This window comes from Oncorhynchus clarkii, chromosome 16 (genome assembly GCF_045791955.1).
Source record: "Oncorhynchus clarkii lewisi isolate Uvic-CL-2024 chromosome 16, UVic_Ocla_1.0, whole genome shotgun sequence".
Lineage (NCBI taxonomy): Eukaryota > Metazoa > Chordata > Actinopteri > Salmoniformes > Salmonidae > Oncorhynchus > Oncorhynchus clarkii.
In genome coordinates, this window is record NC_092162.1 from 47,803,523 (window position 1) to 47,824,637 (window position 21,115).

General features: G+C 44.0%; 1 protein-coding gene across 4 annotated transcripts in view; it reads right to left on the reverse strand.

Moving 5' to 3' along the window:
* The window catches only part of LOC139368619 (signal peptide, CUB and EGF-like domain-containing protein 3), a 105,189-nt gene that overhangs the window by 44,640 nt on the left and 39,434 nt on the right, over positions 1–21,115 (reverse strand). For all 4 annotated transcript variants that reach the window (XM_071107707.1, XM_071107709.1, XM_071107711.1 and 1 more), the window contains exon 4: positions 12,372–12,506. In XM_071107707.1, coding sequence (XP_070963808.1) covers positions 12,372–12,506 — 135 coding nt within the window. The remainder of the gene's footprint in view (positions 1–12,371; positions 12,507–21,115) is intronic.

Below are 21,115 nucleotides of genomic sequence, written 5' to 3' on the forward strand. Positions count from 1 at the left end.
CCAAGGCTTTCGACTCTGTCAATCACCACATCCTCATCGGTAGACTCGACAGCCTTGGTTTCTCAAATGATTGCCTTGCCTGGTTCACCAACTACTTCTCTGATAGAGTTCAGTGTGTCAAATCGGAGGGTCTGCTGTCCGGACCTCTGGCAGTCTCTATGGGGGTGCCACAGGGTTCAATTCTTGGACCGACTCTCTTCTCTGTATACATCAATGAGGTCGCTCTTGCTGCTGGTGAGTCTCTGATCCACCTCTACGCAGACGACACCATTCTGTATACTTCCGGCCCTTCTTTGGACACTGTGTTAACAACCCTCCAGGCAAGCTTCAATGCCATACAACTCTCCTTCCGTGGCCTCCAATTGCTCTTAAATACAAGTAAAACTAAATGCATGCTCTTCAACCGATCGCTACCTGTACCTACCCGCCTGTCCAACATTACTACTCTGGACGGCTCCGACTTAGAATACGTGGACAACTACAAATACTTAGGTGTCTGGTTAGACTGTAAACTCTCCTTCCAGACCCATATCAAACATCTCCAATCCAAAGTTAAATCTAGAATTGGCTTCCTATTTCGCAACAAAGCATCCTTCACTCATGCTGCCAAACATACCCTTGTAAAACTGACCATCCTACCAATCCTCGACTTTGGCGATGTCATTTACAAAATAGCCTCCAATACCCTACTCAACAAATTGGATGCAGTCTATCACAGTGCAATCCGTTTTGTCACCATATACTACCCACCATTGCGACCTGTACGCTCTCGTTGGCTGGCCCTCGCTTCATACTCGTCGCCAAACCCACTGGCTCCATGTCATCTACAAGACCCTGCTAGGTAAAGTCCCCCCTTATCTCAGCTCGCTGGTCACCATTGCATCTCCCATCTGTAGCACACGCTCCAGCAGGTATATCTCTCTAGTCACCCCCAAAACCAATTCTTTCTTTGGCCGCCTCTCCTTCCAGTTCTCTGCTGCCAATGACTGGAACGAACTACAAAAATCTCTGAAACTGGAAACACTTATCTCCCTCACTAGCTTTAAGCACCAACTGTCAGAGCAGCTCACAGATTACTGCACCTGTACATAGCCCACCTATAATTTAGCCCAAACAACTACCTCTTTACTACCTCCCTACTGTATTTAATTAATTTATTTATTTTGCTCCTTTGCACCCCCATTATTTTTATTTCTACTTTGCACATTCTTCCATTGCAAATCTACCATTCCAGTGTTTTACTTGCTATATTGTATCTACTTTGCCACCATGGCCTTTTTGCCTTTACCTCCCTTATCTCACCTCATTTGCTCACATCGTATATAGACTTGTTTATACTGTATTATTGACTGTATGTTTGTTTTACTCCATGTGTAACTCTGTGTCGTTGTATCTGTCGAACTGCTTTGCTTTATCTTGGCCAGGTCGCAATTGTAAATGAGAACTTGTTCTCAACTTGCCTACCTGGTTAAATAAAGGTGAAATAAAAAAAATACAAAATAAAAACTGAGGAGCAGCAGGAGAAATCCCGCTCAAAATAGTATGCTGTGCACGTGTGATAGTTGTGTTGGACACAGGGACAATTAATGCCACTAAATGAATCAAATGAACCGGTCAAACGTATTTCCATCAATGAATAAAAAGCATTATTTTTGCTAATTGTTTTTTGGGGGCCGGCAAAAGTTGAATTTATCGTCTTAAGAAAATAAAAACGGCCAACAGCCAGCTAACGGAAACCCTGCAACTGTGGGACATGCCCCTCTCTACCTCACTCCTCATCACTCATCACTTCAAGGTCACCTCTGCTCTCCCTCTCCCAGCGGACCCCCCCCCCCCCCTCCCTGACAGAGAAGGGCACACAGAACAAAATAGAGCAACACAACACACCAGAGGCTTACCGGAATACCTGCACAAATAAAGGAGGCCACCCTCTCTTTTTAATAAAAAGAAAAATGTAATTTCAACGCCACATTCTTTCTGAAATCAAAGGTAGACCAGCTGAAAGCAGCCGTCTATCTGACAGGAGAAGGAGACATGATTCCGGCTGGCCCTCTGGGTAAAGCAATGGCGGCAAAGTGTTCGTGGAAAACCCCTTCTGACACTAAGGCAGTCCACTGTGGCATGCTAGCGCAGCTAGCTTAAAAATGGCCTTCAACAAACCCGACTATGCAAAAGGATGCCCGAAACAAAAGAAGTATGGAGGATTCAACAGTAGGGCAGCCAAAACTTGCTAGAGCCGAAGCCACTGATGTACAGTGCCTTGCGAAAGTATTCGGCCCCCTTGAACTTTGCGACCTTTTGCCACATTTCAGGCTTCAAACATAAAGATATAAAACTGTATTTTTTTGTGAAGAATCAACAACAAGTGGGACACAATCATGAAGTGGAACGACATTTATTGGATATTTCAAACTTTTTTAACAAATCAAAAACTGAAAAATTGGGCGTGCAAAATTATTCAGACCCTTTACTTTCAGTGCAGCAAACTCTCTCCAGAAGTTCAGTGAGGATCTCTGAATGATCCAATGTTGACCTAAATGACTAATGATGATAAATACAATCCACCTGTGTGTAATCAAGTCTCGGTATAAATGCACCTGCACTGTGATAGTCTCAGAGGTCCGTTAAAAGCGCAGAGAGCATCATGAAGAACAAGGAACACACCAGGCAGGTCCGAGATACTGTTGTGAAGAAGTTTAAAGCCGGATTTGGATACAAAAAGATTTCCCAAGCTTTAAACATCCCAAGGAGCACTGTGCAAGTGATAATATTGAAATGGAAGGAGTATCAGACCACTGCAAATCTACCAAGACCTGGCCGTCCCTCTAAACTTTCAGTTCATACAAGGAGAAGACTGATCAGAGATGCAGCCAAGAGGCCCATGATCACTCTGGATGAACTGCAGAGATCTACAGCTGAGGTGGGAGACTCTGTCCATAGGACAACAATCAGTCGTATATTGCACAAATCTGGCCTTTATGGAAGAGTGGCAAGAAGAAAGCCATTTCTTAAAGATATCCATAAAAAGTGTCGTTTAAAGTTTGCCACAAGCCACCTGGGAGACAAACCAAACATGTGGAAGAAGGTGCTCTGGTCAGATGAAACCAAAGTTGCACTTTTTGGCAACAATGCAAAACGTTATGTTTGGCGTAAAAGCAACACAGCTCATCACCCTGAACACACCATCCCCACTGTCAAACATGGTGGTGGCAGCATCATGGTTTGGGCCTGCTTTTCTTCAGCAGGGACAGGGAAGATGGTTAAAATTGATGGGAAGATGGATGGAGCCAAATACAGGACCATTCTGGAAGAAAACCTGATGGAGTCTGCAAAAGACCTGAGACTGGGACGGAGATTTGTCTTCCAACAAGACAATGATCCAAAACATAAAGCAAAATCTACAATGGAATGGTTCAAAAATAAACATATCCAGGTGTTAGAATGGCCAAGTCAAAGTCCAGACCTGAATCCAATCGAGAATCTGTGGAAAGAACTGAAAACTGCTGTTCACAAATGCTCTCCATCCAACCTCACTGAGCTCGAGCTGTTTTGCAAGGAGGAATGGGAAAAAATTTCAGTCTCTCGATGTGCAAAACTGATAGAGACATACCCCAAGCGACTTACAGCTGTAATCGCAGCAAAAGGTGGCGCTACAAAGTATTAACTTAAGGGGGCTGAATAATTTTGCACGCCCAATTTTTCAGTTTTTGATTTGTTAAAAAAGTTTGAAATATCCAATAAATGTCGTTCCACTTCATGATTGTGTCCCACTTGTTGTTGATTCTTAAAAAAAAATACAGTTTTATATCTTTATGTTTGAAGCCTGAAATGTGGCAAAAGGTCGCAAAGTTCAAGGGGGCCGAATACTTTCGCAAGGCACTGTATATATTTGTTATATTTGTTGAAGCGTGGGGAGCCATGTGGCCAATGAAAGCCCAGTCTAGACAAAGAGGGAACAGCAACTGAAGGTAAATTAGAAATGGAGATGAGAGAAAGTGGGAGGGGGGGTGAGGTGCAAAAGAGACAGAGAGAGGGAGGGAGAGAGAGCGGGAGTAAGAAGGAGAGAGAGGGCAGAGAGTGAGAGGAGAGTGAGAGAGAAGGAATGAAAAAGAGGGTGAGAGGGAGAGAATTGCAGAGAAAGAGAAAGCGAGAGAAAGAGAATGAAAGAGGGAGAGAAAAAGACAGAATGGAGGAGAGGGACAGTGTCCTGTAGGTCTTCTAGAGAAACAGTCTTTGATGCTGGACTAATGGTGAGACCTAATAGGTGGCCATGGGAGTGTGGGACGTTCCACTCGCTCCACTTCCCCAGAATAGGAAAAGAGCCTAGTTATACGGTCGGACTGCAGAGCAATGGAGCAGCCACTCCTGCACTTGTAAAAACAGCTCTGCGGCCAGCATACAGCCAGACAGGCAGGCATGCTGAGATCCAGCTCCAGGAATGGGAAGGGACACTACAAGCCCTTCACAGTAGGGGCTCCAGGAGAAAGAGAGGCTTCTCTTTTCACACGACTGGCTATAGCCAGCCATGGCACACCATATCATATATTGGGAAACACTTAAGAATATACAAAAATCTCTCAAAGCATATAGAAAAGAAACAGAAATAGAAATAACAGTCATATAGTCCTGTGTGATACTCTCCATGGCAACGCAGATTAAGGAGTTAGATAAATTAGGGACAATTAGCTACTACTCTGTTCAGCAAGTGGGTTTCATGTCCCCTATCTCAGCTTCTCTCATACTAAAATAATGTAGCCGCAGTGAAGCAGCAAAACTATGACGCCACCATGTGTAATGGATGTTATCACATTTATAGCATTCACATATAGCATTCACATTCCTGCTGCAGTTATGGCCTGGACATGAAATCAAATGTCCTGATGTACACAAATGCTATAATAGAATGTGTCTCAAAAACTGTGCCTAAAGCTAAAGTCAATTAAAAACTCTAGCATGTGTGTGTGTGTGTGTGTGTGTGTGTGTGTGTGTGTGTGTGTGTGTGTGTGTGTGTGTGTGTGTGTGTGCGTGTGCCTATATTCGTGTGTGAGTGTGTACATGCGTCTCTGTGTGTGTGTGTGTGTGTGTGTGTGTGTGTGTGTGTGTGTGTGTGTGTGTGTGTGTGTGTGTGTGTGAGTGTTAGACGAGATGAGAGACCCAGCCAGCAAGTCTCATTTCACAAGGGCAAACAACCCCCCTGGGAAGCTACTGAACTCTCCAAACACAGGAAGTGGTTTTCAATGAGGAAGTAAACATTTCCAGGAATGGAAAGTATAGTCATGTCCTACTGTAAAGGGAAGAGATTTTATTTATTTATTTCACCTTTATTTAACCAGGTAGGCAAGTTGAGAACAAGTTCTCATTTACAATTGCGACCTGGCCAAGATAAAGCAAAGCAGTTCGACAGATACAACGTCACAGAGTTACACATGGAGTAAAACAAACATACAGTCAATAATACAGTATAAACAAGTCTATATACGATGTGAGCAAATGAGGTGAGAAGGGAGGTAAAGGCAAAAAAAGGCCATGGTGGCAAAGTAAATACAATATAGCAAATAAAACACTGGAATGGTAGATTTGCAATGGAAGAATGTGCAAAGTAGAAATAAAAATAATGGGGTGCAAAGGAGCAAAATAAATCAAATAAATAAATACAGTAGGGAAAGAGGTAGTTGTTTGGGCTAAATTATAGGTGGGCTATGTACAGGTGCAGTAATCTGTGAGCTGCTCTGACAGTTGGTGCTTAAAGCTAGTGAGGGAGATAAGTGTTTCCAGTTTCAGAGATTTTTGTAGTTCGTTCCAGTCATTGGCAGCAGAGAACTGGAAGGAGAGGCGGCCAAAGAAAGAATTGGTTTTGGGGGTGACTAGAGAGATATACCTGCTGGAGCGTGTGCTACAGGTGGGAGATGCTATGGTGACCAGCGAGCTGAGATAAGGGGGGACTTTACCTAGCAGGGTCTTGTAGATGACATGGAGCCAGTGGGTTTGGCGACGAGTATGAAGCGAGGGCCAGCCAACGAGAGCGTACAGGTCGCAATGGTGGGTAGTATATGGGGCTTTGGTGACAAAATGGATTGCACTGTGATAGACTGCATCCAATTTGTTGAGTAGGGTATTGGAGGCTATTTTGTAAATGACATCGCCAAAGTCGAGGATTGGTAGGATGGTCAGTTTTACAAGGGTATGTTTGGCAGCATGAGTGAAGGATGCTTTGTTGCGAAATAGGAAGCCAATTCTAGATTTAACTTTGGATTGGAGATGTTTGATATGGGTCTGGAAGGAGAGTTTACAGTCTAACCAGATTACTAGAATCTCATTGGTCGTCCCAATGGTCAGGTAGCTGACTAAAAATGACTGAATGTGAATTTAGCGGTAGACGTCCAGTGTAAACAAAGGACACTTAGTTATATTCTCTGATTCATCAACCTAATGTAGCTATGGTAACCATGTTTGAACAGAGCTGAGGAAAATTATGTGCTAGACACTTGTCAGCCAACAACACACTTCAAGACTATAGCACATTGATTGGTATGATTAGTACATACCACACAATTCTCAAGGCCCTCTCCAAGATCTCTGTACACCTGATATCCTGAGACTGATGTGAGTGCAGTGGGTACTGTGTCTTGCTTTGCCAAGGCCTCGTGTCATGAAGCATCTGTCATTTTTGATCAGTTTGATTGTGTGATTGGGAATGGGAGGTCATTCAAAGTATCTCCGTCTCTCTGATGAAAGGCTCTAATGGGTTCGCACAGAACATCTGAAGATTAGAATCATCAGGTACAGAACAACCTGCACGCTACAATAAATACCTATTTTCTCTACAATATTATGTTACCTTTTGGTGTAATGTATGTTGACAAATCAGCGGTTTGCCAGTTAAACAAGTAGACAGTCTGAAACTGAATATAGCCCATCAGTGTACACCACAGGTACTGTCATTCCGGATATTTAAAAACATACTGAAACTAAAATTATAGATGTCTGAGTAGACTGAGCAGCACGGAATTCCTGGAGGAGGCAATCCCATCTGCCAGACTCAGTCTCACGCACATATGTGGGTAGCAGGGACCCTGTTATCCCCAAAACGAAAGAAAAAAAAGACAAAAATAAATCAAACGCAAAGAAGTGAAACCCTCACTGACCTGAATGGCATTCCTATCAACCGCTAAGAGCCTTGGCTGGTCTTTCAAAGACTTTATGTCTTGACTGGGAAGAAATGTTTGGGGAGAATAAATGAACTGTTACATTCTGTCCAGCAAAACGATGGGAGCCTTTATTTGGATAGAGAGTTTTTCATTCCTTTTTGGGGGGGGGGGGGAGCAGGTCTAATAAGAGTCAGCCAGGCTAGCAGCATACACCTTGTCATTAGCTATGGAGGCTGGCAGCCCCCTGCTGCCTAATTGGCAAAGCTCTCTACTAACAAGGGCTCTCAGACAGCAGGGGAATAGCCTGATAGTGCCCAGCCCAGCTGCAACGTCCCCTATCAGCCTCCCCATTCCCTAACCCACCCGAGGAACACCTGATCCATTGATGAAAGGTATGGGAAGCTGATGTCTTTTTAATGAAGGTGATAAAACTCATGAGCTAACTGCACCCTGGGCCGATAGCATGTTTAAGAGGAGGGCTGGCCAGGGCCATATTTATGAAGTACTGAGGGTCTCCTCTAAGCACACTTGGCAAAGACATTCAAGAATATTTTATGTTTCATTCCATATTTTCTCTCTGTGACTTTTAGTGTAGCCTTTGACACTTATACATAATTTTTCAATAAGCGAGTATGGTAATGCTGAGGATGAGTCAGGGTTATTGTCCAATAACTCGGGGGACTGGCTTCCTCCTTCACTTCCCTTTTCCTTTTAACACACACTGTTGTAATAATAGGCATAATAATAAGCAGATGCCTGCTGTTATTCCAAATGTTTTTTCTAGAATAATGAAAAACTGACAGGGCAGTGATCTGTTGAGTGAGTGAGTTTGTAGATGTATGGCAGCTTTAATCTCTCCGTCCAAATGGAGCTCATCTGGAAGCAATGAAACCAATATTAACATGACAAATGGAACATTAACAGGGTACTTTATCAAGAAAGAGAGGGGGGGGGGAGAGAAAGGGGGGAGGGAGAGACAAAGTGAGAGAGGGGGGAGAGAGAGGGGGGGGAGACAGAGAGAGAGAGAGAGAGAGAGAGAGAGAGAGAGAGAGAGAGAGAGAGAGGAGGAGAGGGAGAGAGAGGGGGGAGAGAGGGGGAGAGGGAGAGAGAGAGAAAGAGAGGGGGGAGAGGGAGAGAGAGAGAAAGAGAGAGGGGGGAGAGGGAGAGAGAGAGAGAGAGGGGGGAGGGAGAGAGAGGGGGGGAGAGAGAGGGAGGGAGATGGAGAGGGAGAGAGAGAGAGAGAGAGAGAGAGAGGGGAAGAGGGAGGGAGAGAGAGGGGGAGAGAGAGAGGGAGGGAGATGGAGAGGGAGAGAGAGAGAGAGAGAGAGAGGGGGGGAGAGGGAGGGAGAGAGAGGGGGAGAGAGAGAGGGAGGGAGATGGAGAGGGAGAGAGAGAGAGAGAGAGGGGGAGAGGGAGGGAGAGAGAGGGGGAGAGAGAGAGGGAGGGAGATGGAGAGGGAGAGAGAGAGAGAGAGAGAGAGGGGGAGAGCGAGGGGGAGAGAGGGGGAGAGAGAGAGGGAGGGAGGAGAGAGAGAGAGAGAGAGAGAGAGAGAGAGAGAGAGAGAGAGAGAGAGAGAGAGGGAGAGAGAGAGAGAGAGGGAAATGGAGAGGGAGAGAGAGAGAGAGAGAGAGAGAGAGAGAGAGAGAGAGAGAGAGAGAGAGGTGCCTGGTCCTGAGGATGCTGTCTCAAACAGACAGACAGTACTGGGGTAGAGGGGGAGGTCCCTTCCCTTTGAAACACACAATCCGGCTATTTGCTACACTCAGATTGATCTCATAAACCAGGCTTCCAAGATGCCTGGCTTTCTATACTGATGACTACATTTTCATTGAACAATAGTGTAAAATGGCATCTTGTGAAAAGAGGCCTTGGGGCTTTCATCTCAATGTCAGGATAAGAGACGTATTCAGTGATAATAATATTGTAATTCATGAATTGACATGCTACCCTAACTAAAAGCATGATAATAGTACTTATCAGTCAAGTTGATGGGGCGATTTCACTGCAGCTTTTCATCTACAGGTACATTGTCTTCAGAAAGTATTCATACCCCTTGACTTATTCCACATTTTCTTTTGTTACAGCCTGAATTCTAAATGAATAAAACAAAAAAATAATAATCTCACACAATACCACACAATTACAAAGTGAAAACACGTTTTTAGAAATGTTTACAAATTTATAAAGAATTTAAAACAGAAATACCTTATTTACATAAGTATTCAAACCCTTTGCTATGAGACTTGAAGCTCAGGCACATCCTGTTTCCATTGATCATCCTTGAGATATTTCTACAACTTGATTGTATTGAAGTATTGAACATTTAATTCAGAAATATCACATTTGCATAAGTGTTCACACCCCTGAGTCAATACATGTTAGAATCACCTTTGGCAGTGATTACAGCTGTGAGTCTTTCTGGGTAAGTCTTTAAGAGCTTTGTACACCTGGATTGTACAATATTTGCATGTTATTCTTTTTTTAATTCTTCAAACTCTGTCAAGTTGGTTGTTGATCATTGATAGACAGCCATTTTCAAGACTTGCCATAGATTTCCATGCCGATTTAAGTCAAAACTGTAAGCAATTCCAGTGTATATTTGGCCTTGTGTTTTAGGTTATTGTCATGCTGAAAGATGAATTTGTCTCCTAGTGTCGGCTGGAAAACAGACTGATCAGGTTTGCCTCTAGGATTTTGCCTGTGCTTAGCTCTATCCTAAAAAAACTCCCTAGTCCTTGCTGGTGGCAAGCATACCCATAACATGATGCAGCCAACACCATTGCTTGAAAATATGAAGAGTGGTACTTTTGTAATTTGTTGTATTGGATTTTCCCCAAACATAACGCTTTGTATTCAGGACAAAAAGTTAATTTCTTTGCCACATGTTTTGTAGTATTAATGTAGCGCCTTGTTGCAAACAGGATGCATGTTTTGTAGTATTAATGTAGCGCCTTGTTGCAAACAGGATGCATGTTTTGTAGTATTAATGTAGCGCCTTGTTGCAAACAGGATGCATGTTTTGTAGTATTAATGTAGCGCCTTGTTGCAAACAGGATGCATGTTTTGTAGTATTAATGTAGCGCCTTGTTGCAAACAGGATGCATGTTTTGTAGTATTAATGTAGTGCCTTGTTGCAAACAGGATGCATGTTTTGTAGTATTAATGTAGCGCCTTGTTGCAAACAGGATGCATGTTTTGTAGTATTAATGTAGCGCCTTGTTGCAAACAGGATGCATGTTTTGTAGTATTAATGTAGCGCCTTGTTGCAAACAGGATGCATGTTTTGTAGTATATATTCTGTGCAGGCTTCCTTCTTTTCACTCTGTCATTTAGGTTAGTATTGTGAAGTAACTACAATGTTGTTGATCATCCTCAGTTATCTCCTATCACAGCCATTAAACTCTGTAACTGTTTGAAAGTCCCCATTGGGCTCATTGTGACATTCCTGAGCGGTTCCTTCCTCTCCGGCAACTGAGTTAGGAAGGACACCTGTATCTTTGTAGTGACTTGGTGGTATTGATACATCATCCAAAGTGTAATTAATAGCTTTACCATGATCAAAGGGATATTCAGTGTCTCTTTTATATATTTTCATAAAACTACAAATAGGTGTCCTTCTTTTGCGAGGAATTCTTTGGATGGCAGGTAGCCTAGTGGTTAGAGTGTAGGGTCGGCAGGTAGCCTAGTGGTTAGAGTGTAGGGTCGGCAGGTAGCCTAGTGGTTAGAGTGTAGGGTCGGCAGGAGGCCTAGTGGTTAGAGCGTTGGACTAGTAACCAAAAGGTTGCAAGAACAAATCCCAGAGCTGACAAGGTAAAAATGTGTTGTTCTGCCCCTGAACAGGCAGTTAAACCACTATTCCTAGGCTGTCATTGAAAATAAGAATTTGTTCTTATTAACTGACTTGCTTAGTTAAATAAAGGTCAAATAAATAAATAAAATTGGAAAACATCCCTAGTCTTTGTGGTTGAATCTGTGTTTGAAATGCATAGCTTGACTAAGGGACCTTACAGATAATTGTATGAGTGGAGTAAAGAGATGTCATTCAAAAATCCTGTTAAACACTCACAGAGTGAGTCCATGCAACTTATTCTGTGACTTGTTAAGCAAACTTTTACTACTGAACTTATTTATGATTGCCAAAACAAAGGAGTTGAATACTTATTGACTCAAGACATTTCAGCTCTTCATTTTTAATTAATTTGTAAAAATGTCTAAAAACATAATTCCACTTTGACATTATGGGGTGTTGTGTGTAGTCCAGTGACACATCATCTCAATATAATCCATTTTAAATTCAGGCTGTAACACAACAACATGGGACAAAAGTCCAGGGGTGTGAATACTTTCTGAAGGTACTGTATATGTATGGCTCTGAATAGATTGTCTCCAAGCCTTCTCTTCTCTGGCACATCCATCCCAATTCCAAAGGAAAGCTCCATATACAAGTGTTGTTCCCGCTTCTGGTTACACGATTCATCTTTATTTATTTAACTCAGGTGTCCTGAGGCCATTCATTCAACTGATGCTTTAAAAAAGCTGCCAGACTCTGCCAGATCAGATCAGTTCAATTTGAAAAGGACTGAAAAGAACAAAACACAGCCTTCCTTACAGCTCAGGCATTTTCTAACCACTCATACTTTTATCTTTGCTCACCTTTTTTGCAGGGCAGGCCTGCTAGGGTGGATCCTGCTGTCAAAGACCCGGTTTGATTCCCTATCATATCAGACCAGTCACAGAAGACATACCTGTAGGCCTGCAGTATTGCTACAGTATGTGTACATCCCAAATGGCACCCTATTCCTTATATAGTGCACTACTTTTGATCAGATCCCTATGGTTGCACTATATAGGGAACATGGTGGCATTTGGGACTCAACTATAGCCTATCACTTGTAACAAAAGCCTAAACAAGGCTTAATGAAAATTCACCATCTGTAGTGTAAATGATACTTCCCCTGAATGGAACCATAATGAGGTCATGACCCCAACAGTTTAAAGTTTCACTTCAGGTAAGAGAGCAGGACTAATGAGCTCATACTGGTATCCTCTCTGGCACCATAAATCTGGTGCAGTCCTTTTGCTGGAATGTGTGTGTGTGTGTGTGTGTGTGTGTGTGTGTGTGTGTGTGTGCGTGCGTGCGTGTGTGCGTGCGTGCGTGTGTGTGCGTGCATGTGTGCGTGTCTGTCTGTCTGTGTGTGTGTGTGTTGAGGATGCAAGGCTAACCTTTGGGCCTTTGGATGCAGGTGTGCTGGTTGTCGCTCAGGAAGAATCCTTCTCTGCAGCGGCACTCGTAGCTGCCCATCATGTTGACACAGATCTGCTGACAGCCACCATTACCCTCCGAACACTCATCCACATCTGTAATGAAACAGGAAAAGAAAACAATCATTACAATCATTGCACCGAAATAGGTCCATGAATGAGGAAATAGACCATTAGCGTCAACGGTAATAAGGGATCTTCTTCTGCAGTTACTTCTTTGCACCCAGTCAGATAGATTTTACAGAAGGGAAATATATTGGGGCGGCAGGTAGCCTAGTGGTTAGAGCGTTGGGCCAGTAGCCGACAGGTTGGTGAGTCGAATCCCCGAGCTGACAATGTAAAAATATGTCGTTCTGCCTCTGAGCAAGGCAGTTAACCCACTGTTCCACGGGCGCCGAAGACGTGGATGTCGATTATGGAAGCCCCCCGCACCTCTCTGATTCAGAGGGGTTGGGTTAAATGCGGAAGTCACATTTCAGTTGAATGCATTCAGTTGTACAACTGACTAAGTATCCCCCTTAATATGACAGCAACATAACACAACGGAAGATGGTTGGCATGGAAGGGTGGAAGAATACAAGAGTTGATGAACATTTCTGAAAAAGTATGAGCCTAATAACAGTCATATCAATGCAATAGAACCAGGGGAGTGGTTTTCAGCAGGGCAGACTGCAGAGGTCACAACACGAGGGGGAGATATGAGACATAGTCAACAGAAGACAGAGGGGCTTGTCTGAAGAGTTGGTGTCTCAGTTAATAGTTATCTGGGGTGGCAGCAGACAGAGCGGAGGGCTCACGGTTTGAAAGCCTCCAACTGTGCGGCACTAAGCCTGAGCAGCACAATCCTCTGGCAACTGTGGTAACCTGATCCACCTGGAACAGAGTACTGTCAATGACGAGCGTCTGTCAGCCCCTCCACTGAAGGAATGCCAGGAGAGGAGGGAGAGGGAGTGGAAGGAGAAGGGGAGCGGGAGGAGGGGGTAATGAAAGGGAGGGAGGAGTGGAGAGGGAGGAGGGCCACTTGAAGACTAGTGAAGTGCAGCACACAGCAGTAGTCTGTACAGAGGTATCTCCTGAGGCTATGCTTTGTCACTGGGCGTAGCACCGTAGACTAATGAGTAGGTACTAACGGTAGGTGCTGACATAGCATTTAATCCCATTGAGACTTCATTGGGCCCCTTACTCTAAAAAGATACAACTAGAGGTGTTCGGTACTCTCTGTCTGAAGCCAACTGAGACTACACCCAATCAGTGTTAACAGCACAACATCTATTCATTAACAACTTGTTAAAAATGGCAGAGCACACCAGTAACTACATGGGGTATTGGAACATAGAGAAATCAGATGTAAGCGCTTTTGAATGTATAGCATCAAGCCACCATCCTTACGGTGGGAAAAATCCAAACATAGCCCTAAAATGATTTAACAGTATCAAATTAAAAACGTTTGGGGCCATCCATTAATCTTTGAAGACCCTTTAAAAGGATGGTCTGGCACAGTGTCTTACAATATTATTTACTGTATATTTGTATTGAACCTTTATTTAACCAGGAAGTCTCATTGAGGTCAGAAGACCTCTTTCCCAAGAGAGACCTGTCTACGGGATTAGACGTTAGTAATGTTACCAGTCATCCCAGCATTCCCTATGCGTGACAGTGCCTTGACTCCAGGCCTCCTCCTCCCCTGGAGACCTGTGCTCTGTCCCTGACTACGGACAGAGCTGGAACCCTATCCATCCCCATGCTCAACGCATCAATAGTCTGTTGTATACACAAGGCTTTTTTTAATAAACCGTCATGCGAAACAAATTTTCTGTCTATTTGTCCAGTCTGAGAAGGCCTCTGGATTAAGTTTCCTTTCTGGGGGATACTCAGCTCAGCATAGTTAGAAATTAAACTTCACTCTGTCCTCCTCTCTTTCACACAGACATAGACACACACATATGCACACACACACCTCCAACTCCGGAGTGATCCCTTGAGTGATGTCAGAGTGGAACCTGACTAGACAGAAACCTCTTGGGTAGCTAAGTGGGTTAGTGGCGTGTGACCCTCCTGACCCCAACGACGTGCCAAGTCTAGCCCATCAGCACCACTGCCTGCCTCCTCTCAAAACAATGTAATCATGTCACTAAGGCCCACTGAGAAAACCTGAGCACTCTCGCTGGCCAGGTGACGTGTCTGTCCCTGCATCCTTGAAAAGAGATGAGAAATACAGTTAGTGTTATAAGGACAGACCGGAAGGCCTGTGAAGGTTGAAGAAGTTGGAGCCGTTTCAGAGTGAAGTGTGCTCCATTTGAGCAGCTGGGCTGCAATCCACCCCCCAGCCTCAGTGCAGATGCTTTGGCTTTAGTTTAACAGTCTTTCTCCACTGTGAAAGAAAGGGAGAGTGGCAGCGGTGACACCTTTCAGCTTCGCTGCAAGGAACCTGCAGCTGCACCTTTGCAGATAAACCGTAAAGCCAAACACCAACCTGTATGACACCCTCTCCCCTAAAATAAGTGGGCACACACACACACACGCACGTGCACGCACACACACACACACACACACACACACACACGCACGTGCACGCACACACACGCACGTGCACGCACACACACACGCACACGCACATACACACACACACACACACACACACACACACACACACACACACACACACACACACACACACACACACACACATGGAGAGAAGTAAACTAATGACACATGCATGAATATACACCAAACAAGCAGTAAGCCACAAAAAGCCAATCGGGAATTCTCTTTCCAAACCTCCAGCGCATCAATGAAGGTTTAATTTCTTGATTCCTTCATCCCACCAAATGAGGCGTTGCCTGTCAGTAGATCTCTCCTGCTGCAATAATTGCCTGTGTTGTGTGCTCGGCACGGCTGGCGTCCAGAGCTAATACTTCCAAGCGGAAAGGGATTCTGGCACAGCCAGGAGAAGTGATCATGTTATTTGGACTTAAACGTTGTTTTTTTTTAACAAAAATACCTTGAGAGTATGGGAAAAAACGTGTTAATGAAGATAAAAGGGCTGCCTCAGTTATGAAACATGACATCTCTCCCTCGATCCCTCGCTTTGCTGTGAGGAGGAGATGGGAAAAAGGGAAGATTCAAACAGAGGGAGATTAAGAGATTGGTTGTGTTTGCAGAGGCCATGTCCGCTGGTTTCTCAGATAGCCTTGACTGTATATATAACATTTGGCCTTGTGCTGAGCTTCAGAGCCCGTGTAAACATGGCGGCTGAGATACAAAAACTCCTCAACCCTTATTTTGGAGAAGCACTCATGTCTTTTCCTAAAAAGGTTCAGATACTCTCGGGACATTTATTGCTGACCCAGCAACTTCTTTGAGGGGAAAATAAAAAACAATGAGGATCTCCTCCACAGTGCTGACCAAGAATTATGCTTCCACAGACCCAACAGACAGGCAGGCAGACAGGCAGACAGACAGGCATGTCTTTGGGATCCAGAGCAGACAGCCCAGGGACATGAAGAGGTGAGACCGAGGCCGGCCATTCGCCCTGTTTGTGCTTTTCATTTACAGGGGTATAAGAAACACACACTCCATAATAAGGCAGCAATAAGGGCCAGGCTGAAGGCACACAAACAGCATGCTGTGCTGCCTGAGCTGCCCTGGTAGGTGAGGGAGACATTATGAAGATAAACATCCCGTTGGTTTTGCTGAGCATCGGTAGGTGGGAGGGGGGAGGTTGGAGCATAGAGAGCTAGTCCCAAATTAAAACAAGATCCTTTCTTTTTAAACAGGATTAGGGGATTTCCTCTTTCCTCTCCGTTGCCTCTGGAGTTCAATGACACGGCTCGTTCTTTCCACCCTCTTGACTGAACAGTGACCACGGCGCCAGGTTTGAACCGAGCCAAGGCGCTCTGAGAGGAGCCCTGAGTGCACACAGACACAGGCCACACGTAAACAAACACGCAGCGCTTATCAAGCACATGTCAGCAGGAGGTTGCACAAGTGAATGTGTTGCCTGAGCACAAACACACTCTCTGTTCGTTAGGTAGGTGGTTGGGAAACTGAACTCAGAGCATTGGGAGAGCTATTAGGCTAGAGATACTTTTTATTGGTTAAACAACGCACTTCCTTAGGTTAAGCCTATGTATAGGTGTTATTAAAGCTGATTTAAACCCTGACTAGCGTGACCACAATACACAAAAACAAACACAGCCTTTGCTTAGGCTGCATTTTGATTTGAATTCTTAAAAGTATAACTTGTTGTGTGTGGAAACATTTAGGTATAAAAATATATTTTTTAAATGATTTGATAAAATGTTGAATGTGTTCGTGAGAGTCTCCCCTTTCCATAGCGTGGTCATAATAACCGTTTGGATGCTACATACATTGTGATGTGTCTCATGGTTTGACAAACTACTCTAGCTCTGCCACCTTTCACAGCAGATGCGGAAGTGCGACATAGGCAGATGCGGTGGATTGAGACGAGGGTTGCAAAGGTTGGGAAGTTAAGCCCGGGAATTTGGGGAATTTTGCTTAGATTCATCAAAAAAGTTAACTTATAACAAGTTAACCTTTTTTGTGGGATACACATGAGGCAATTCTAGGTCTTGTGACATATTTTGGTTAAATTATCCCCAACTCAATGGAATTGCAACCCTCTGCATGCACAGTGCATTCTTCCATCACATGTACAGCTGATTCTCAAGATCTTGCACACTAATGAGATGCTATTGAGCCCACACTACTACAATGTCTGAGCCAAGGACTACATGCTTTCTGGCAAGTTTTGATTACAATACTGGGTGGGGTGAATATATTTTATATGATATACAGTGCCTTGCGAAAGTATTCGGCCCCCTTGAACTTTGCGACCTTTTACCACATTTCAGGCTTCAAACATAAAGATAGATGTATTTTTTTGTGAAGAATCAACAACAAGTGGGACACAATCATGAAGTGGAACGACATTTATTGGATATTTCAAACTTTTTTAACAAATCAAAAACTGAAAAATTGGGCGTGCAAAATTATTCAGCCCCTTTACTTTCAGTGCAGCAAACTCGCTCCAGAAGTTCAGTGAGGATCTCTGAATGATCCAATGTTGACCTAAATGACTAATGATGATAAATACAATCCACCTGTGTGTAATCAAGTCTCCGTATAAATGCACCTGCACTGTGATAGTCTCAGAGGTCCGTTAAAAGCGCAGAGAGCATCATGAAGAACAAGGAACACACCAGGCAGGTCCGAGATACTGTTGTGAAGAAGTTTAAAGCCGGATTTGGATACAAAAATATTTCCCAAGCTTTAAACATCCCAAGGAGCACTGTGCAAGCGATAATATTGAAATGGAAGGAGTATCAGACCACTGCAAATCTACCAAGACCTGGCCGTCCCTCTAAACTTTCAGCTCATACAAGGAGAAGACTGATCAGAGATGCAGCCAAGAGGCCCATGATCACTCTGGATGAACTGCAGAGATCTACAGCTGAGGTGGGAGACTCTGTCCATAGGACAACAATCAGTCGTATATTGCACAAATCTGGCCTTTATGGAAGAGTGGCAAGAAGAAAGCCATTTCTTAAAGATATCCATAAAAAGTGTCGTTTAAAGTTTGCCACAAGCCACCTGGGAGACACACCAAACATGTGGAAGAAGGTGCTCTGGTCAGATGAAACCAAAATTGAACTTTTTGGCAACAATGCAAAACGTTATGTTTGGCGTAAAAGCAACACAGCTGAACACACCATCCCCACTGTCAAACATGGTGGCGGCAGCATCATGGTTTGGGCCTGCTTTTCTTCAGCAGGGACAGGGAAGATGGTTAAAATTGATGGGAAGATGGATGGAGCCAAATACAGGACCATTCTGGAAGAAAACCTGATGGAGTCTGCAAAAGACCTGAGACTGGGACGGAGATTTGTCTTCCAACAAGACAATGATCCAAAACATAAAGCAACATCTACAATGGAATGGTTCAAAAATAAACATATCCAGGTGTTAGAATGGCCAAGTCAAAGTCCAGACCTGAATCCAATCGAGAATCTGTGGAAAGAACTGAAAACTGCTGTTCACAAATGCTCTCCATCCAACCTCACTGAGCTCGAGCTGTTTTGCAAGGAGGAATGGGAAAAAATGTCAGTCTCTCGATGTGCAAAACTGATAGAGACATACCCCAAGCGACTTACAGCTGTAATCGCAGCAAAAGGTGGCGCTACAAAGTATTAACTTAAGGGGGCTGAATAATTTTGCACGCCCAATTTTTCAGTTTTTTATTTGTTAAAAAAGTTTGAAATATCCAATAAATGTCGTTCCACTTCATGATTGTGTCCCACTTGTTGTTGATTCTTCACAAAAAAATACAGTTTTATATCTTTATGTTTGAAGCCTGAAATGTGGCAAAAGGTCGCAAAGTTCAAGGGGGGCGAATACTTTCGCAAGGCACTGTACATGATTTTTTGTTAACTAGTAAATAGAAGCCTACAGCAAAGTGTGTTAAAATAATTTCTAACTTGTTAACAATTTCTGCTAGCTATTTTTTGGTACTATTTGGGTTTTAGCTTGCTTGAGCCTGCTAACTGAGGAGTGTTAATTCACCTGTTTCCATACATGTAAAAACTATCTTAACTATCTTTTTTTTAAACCACTTTTTTCTCCCCAATTGGTAGTAGTTACAGTCTTGTCTCATCGCTGCACCTCCCGTACGGACTCGGGAGAGGCAAAGGTCAAGAGCTACGCATCCTCCGAAACACTACCCAACCAAGCTGCACTTCTTGACACAATGCACAGCCAACCCGAAAGCCAGCCACACCAATGTGTCGGAGGAAACACTAGCATGCACTGCACCCAGCCCACCACAGGAGTCACCAGTGCACAATGAGATCTCTGCCAGCCAATTGGGCCAATTGTGCACCGCCCCATGGGCCTCCCGGTCACTGCCAGCTGCGACAGAGCCTGGGCTCGAACCCAGAATCTCTGGTGGCACCGCTAGCACTGTGATGCAGTGCCTTTAGACCCCTTCGTCACCTGGGAGGCCTAACTGCTGAACTATCTTAACTTATCTGTACATGGAATTGTATCTGTTTTTCTTTTACATTTTTTTAAAACATTTTTCTAATCTTTACAGGAATCTTTACAGGAAAATGCCACGGGAACTATCTGATATGTGGAGACATTACACTGCAGCTAATGTAGAAGGAAAAGCTGTGCACATTTGCAAATACTGTGCCAAATCATATGTGAAGAATGCAACAAAGATGCAGAATCTGTCACGTTCTGACCTTTATTTCCTTTGTTTTGTATTTATTTAGTATGGTCAGGGCGTGAGTTGGGTGGGCAGTCTATGTTTGTTTTTCTATGTTTTGGGGTATTTCCCTTGTTTCGGCCTAGTATGGTTCTCAATCAGAGGCAGGTGTCATTAGTTGTCTCTGATTGAGAATCATACTTAGGTAGCCTCGGTTTCACTGTGTGTTTGTGGGTGATTGTTCCTGTCTCTGTGTTTGCACCAGATAGGGCTGTTTTGAGTTTTCACATTTCTTGTTTTGTTAGTTATTTCATGTATAGTTGTCTTTATTTAAAACATGAATAACCACCACGCTGCATTTTGGTCCGCCTCTCCTTCAGATGAAGAAAACCGTTACAGAATAATCTGGCCAAATGCATAAAGTTCCCTCAGGGCTCACAACAAGCAACCTGACAAAAGTCCCTCTACTTCTATTCGAGGTGAAAATGAGGAATCAGACACCTTATCGATAGCAACAGCTCATGGTCCTCCTGGAATCAGATGTTTTTTGACTCAATGGAGGAACGTAGTCAGAGAAATGCTGATGAATGTCTTGCTCGAGCTGTGTACGCAACTGGTTCACTTCTGATGCTCACAGGCAATGTGTATTGGAAGAGATTTCTGAATGTTCTCCGCCCAGCATACACCCCTCCAACCAGACATGCTTTATCTACTAATTTGCTGGATGCAGAGTTCAACAGAGTTCAAGTGAAGGTCAAGCAAATCATAGAGAAAGCAGACTGTATTGCTATCATCTGCTCATGTATTGAATTTGCTCCACAAGGACATCATGGCACTGAAAACAATGGATACACTCTACAAGAGAGCCAAGGAAATGTTTAGGTATTTGAAGGGTCATCAAGTTATAGCAGCAATCTACCTCACCAAGCAAAGTGAGAAGAATAAGAGCACCACATTGAAGCTGCCCAGCAACACCCGTTGGGGTGGTGTTGTCATCCTGTTTGACAGTCTCCTCGAGGGGAAGGAGTCTCTCCAAGAAATGGCCATATCACAGTCTGTCGATATGGACAGCCCCATCAAGAGGATCCTCCTGGGTGATGCATTTTGGGAGAGAGTGGTAAACAGCCTGAAACTCCTGAAACCTATAGCAGTAGCCATAGCACGAATTGAGGGAGACAATGTCATCCTGTCTGATGTTCAGACTCTGCTTGCAGATGTAAGAGAATAAATCCATACTGCCCTGCCCACTTCACTGTTGCTCCAATCAGAGGAAACTGCAGTTCTGAAATATATCAAAAAACGTGAAGACTTCTGCCTGAAGCCCATACACGCCGCAGCATACATGTTGGACCCCAAGTATGCTGGCAAGAGCATCCTGTCTGGTGCAGAGATCAACAAGGCCTATGGTGTCATCACTACCGTGTCTCGCCACCTTGGCCTGGATGAGGGTAAGGTTCTTGGCAGTCTGGGGCAGTAC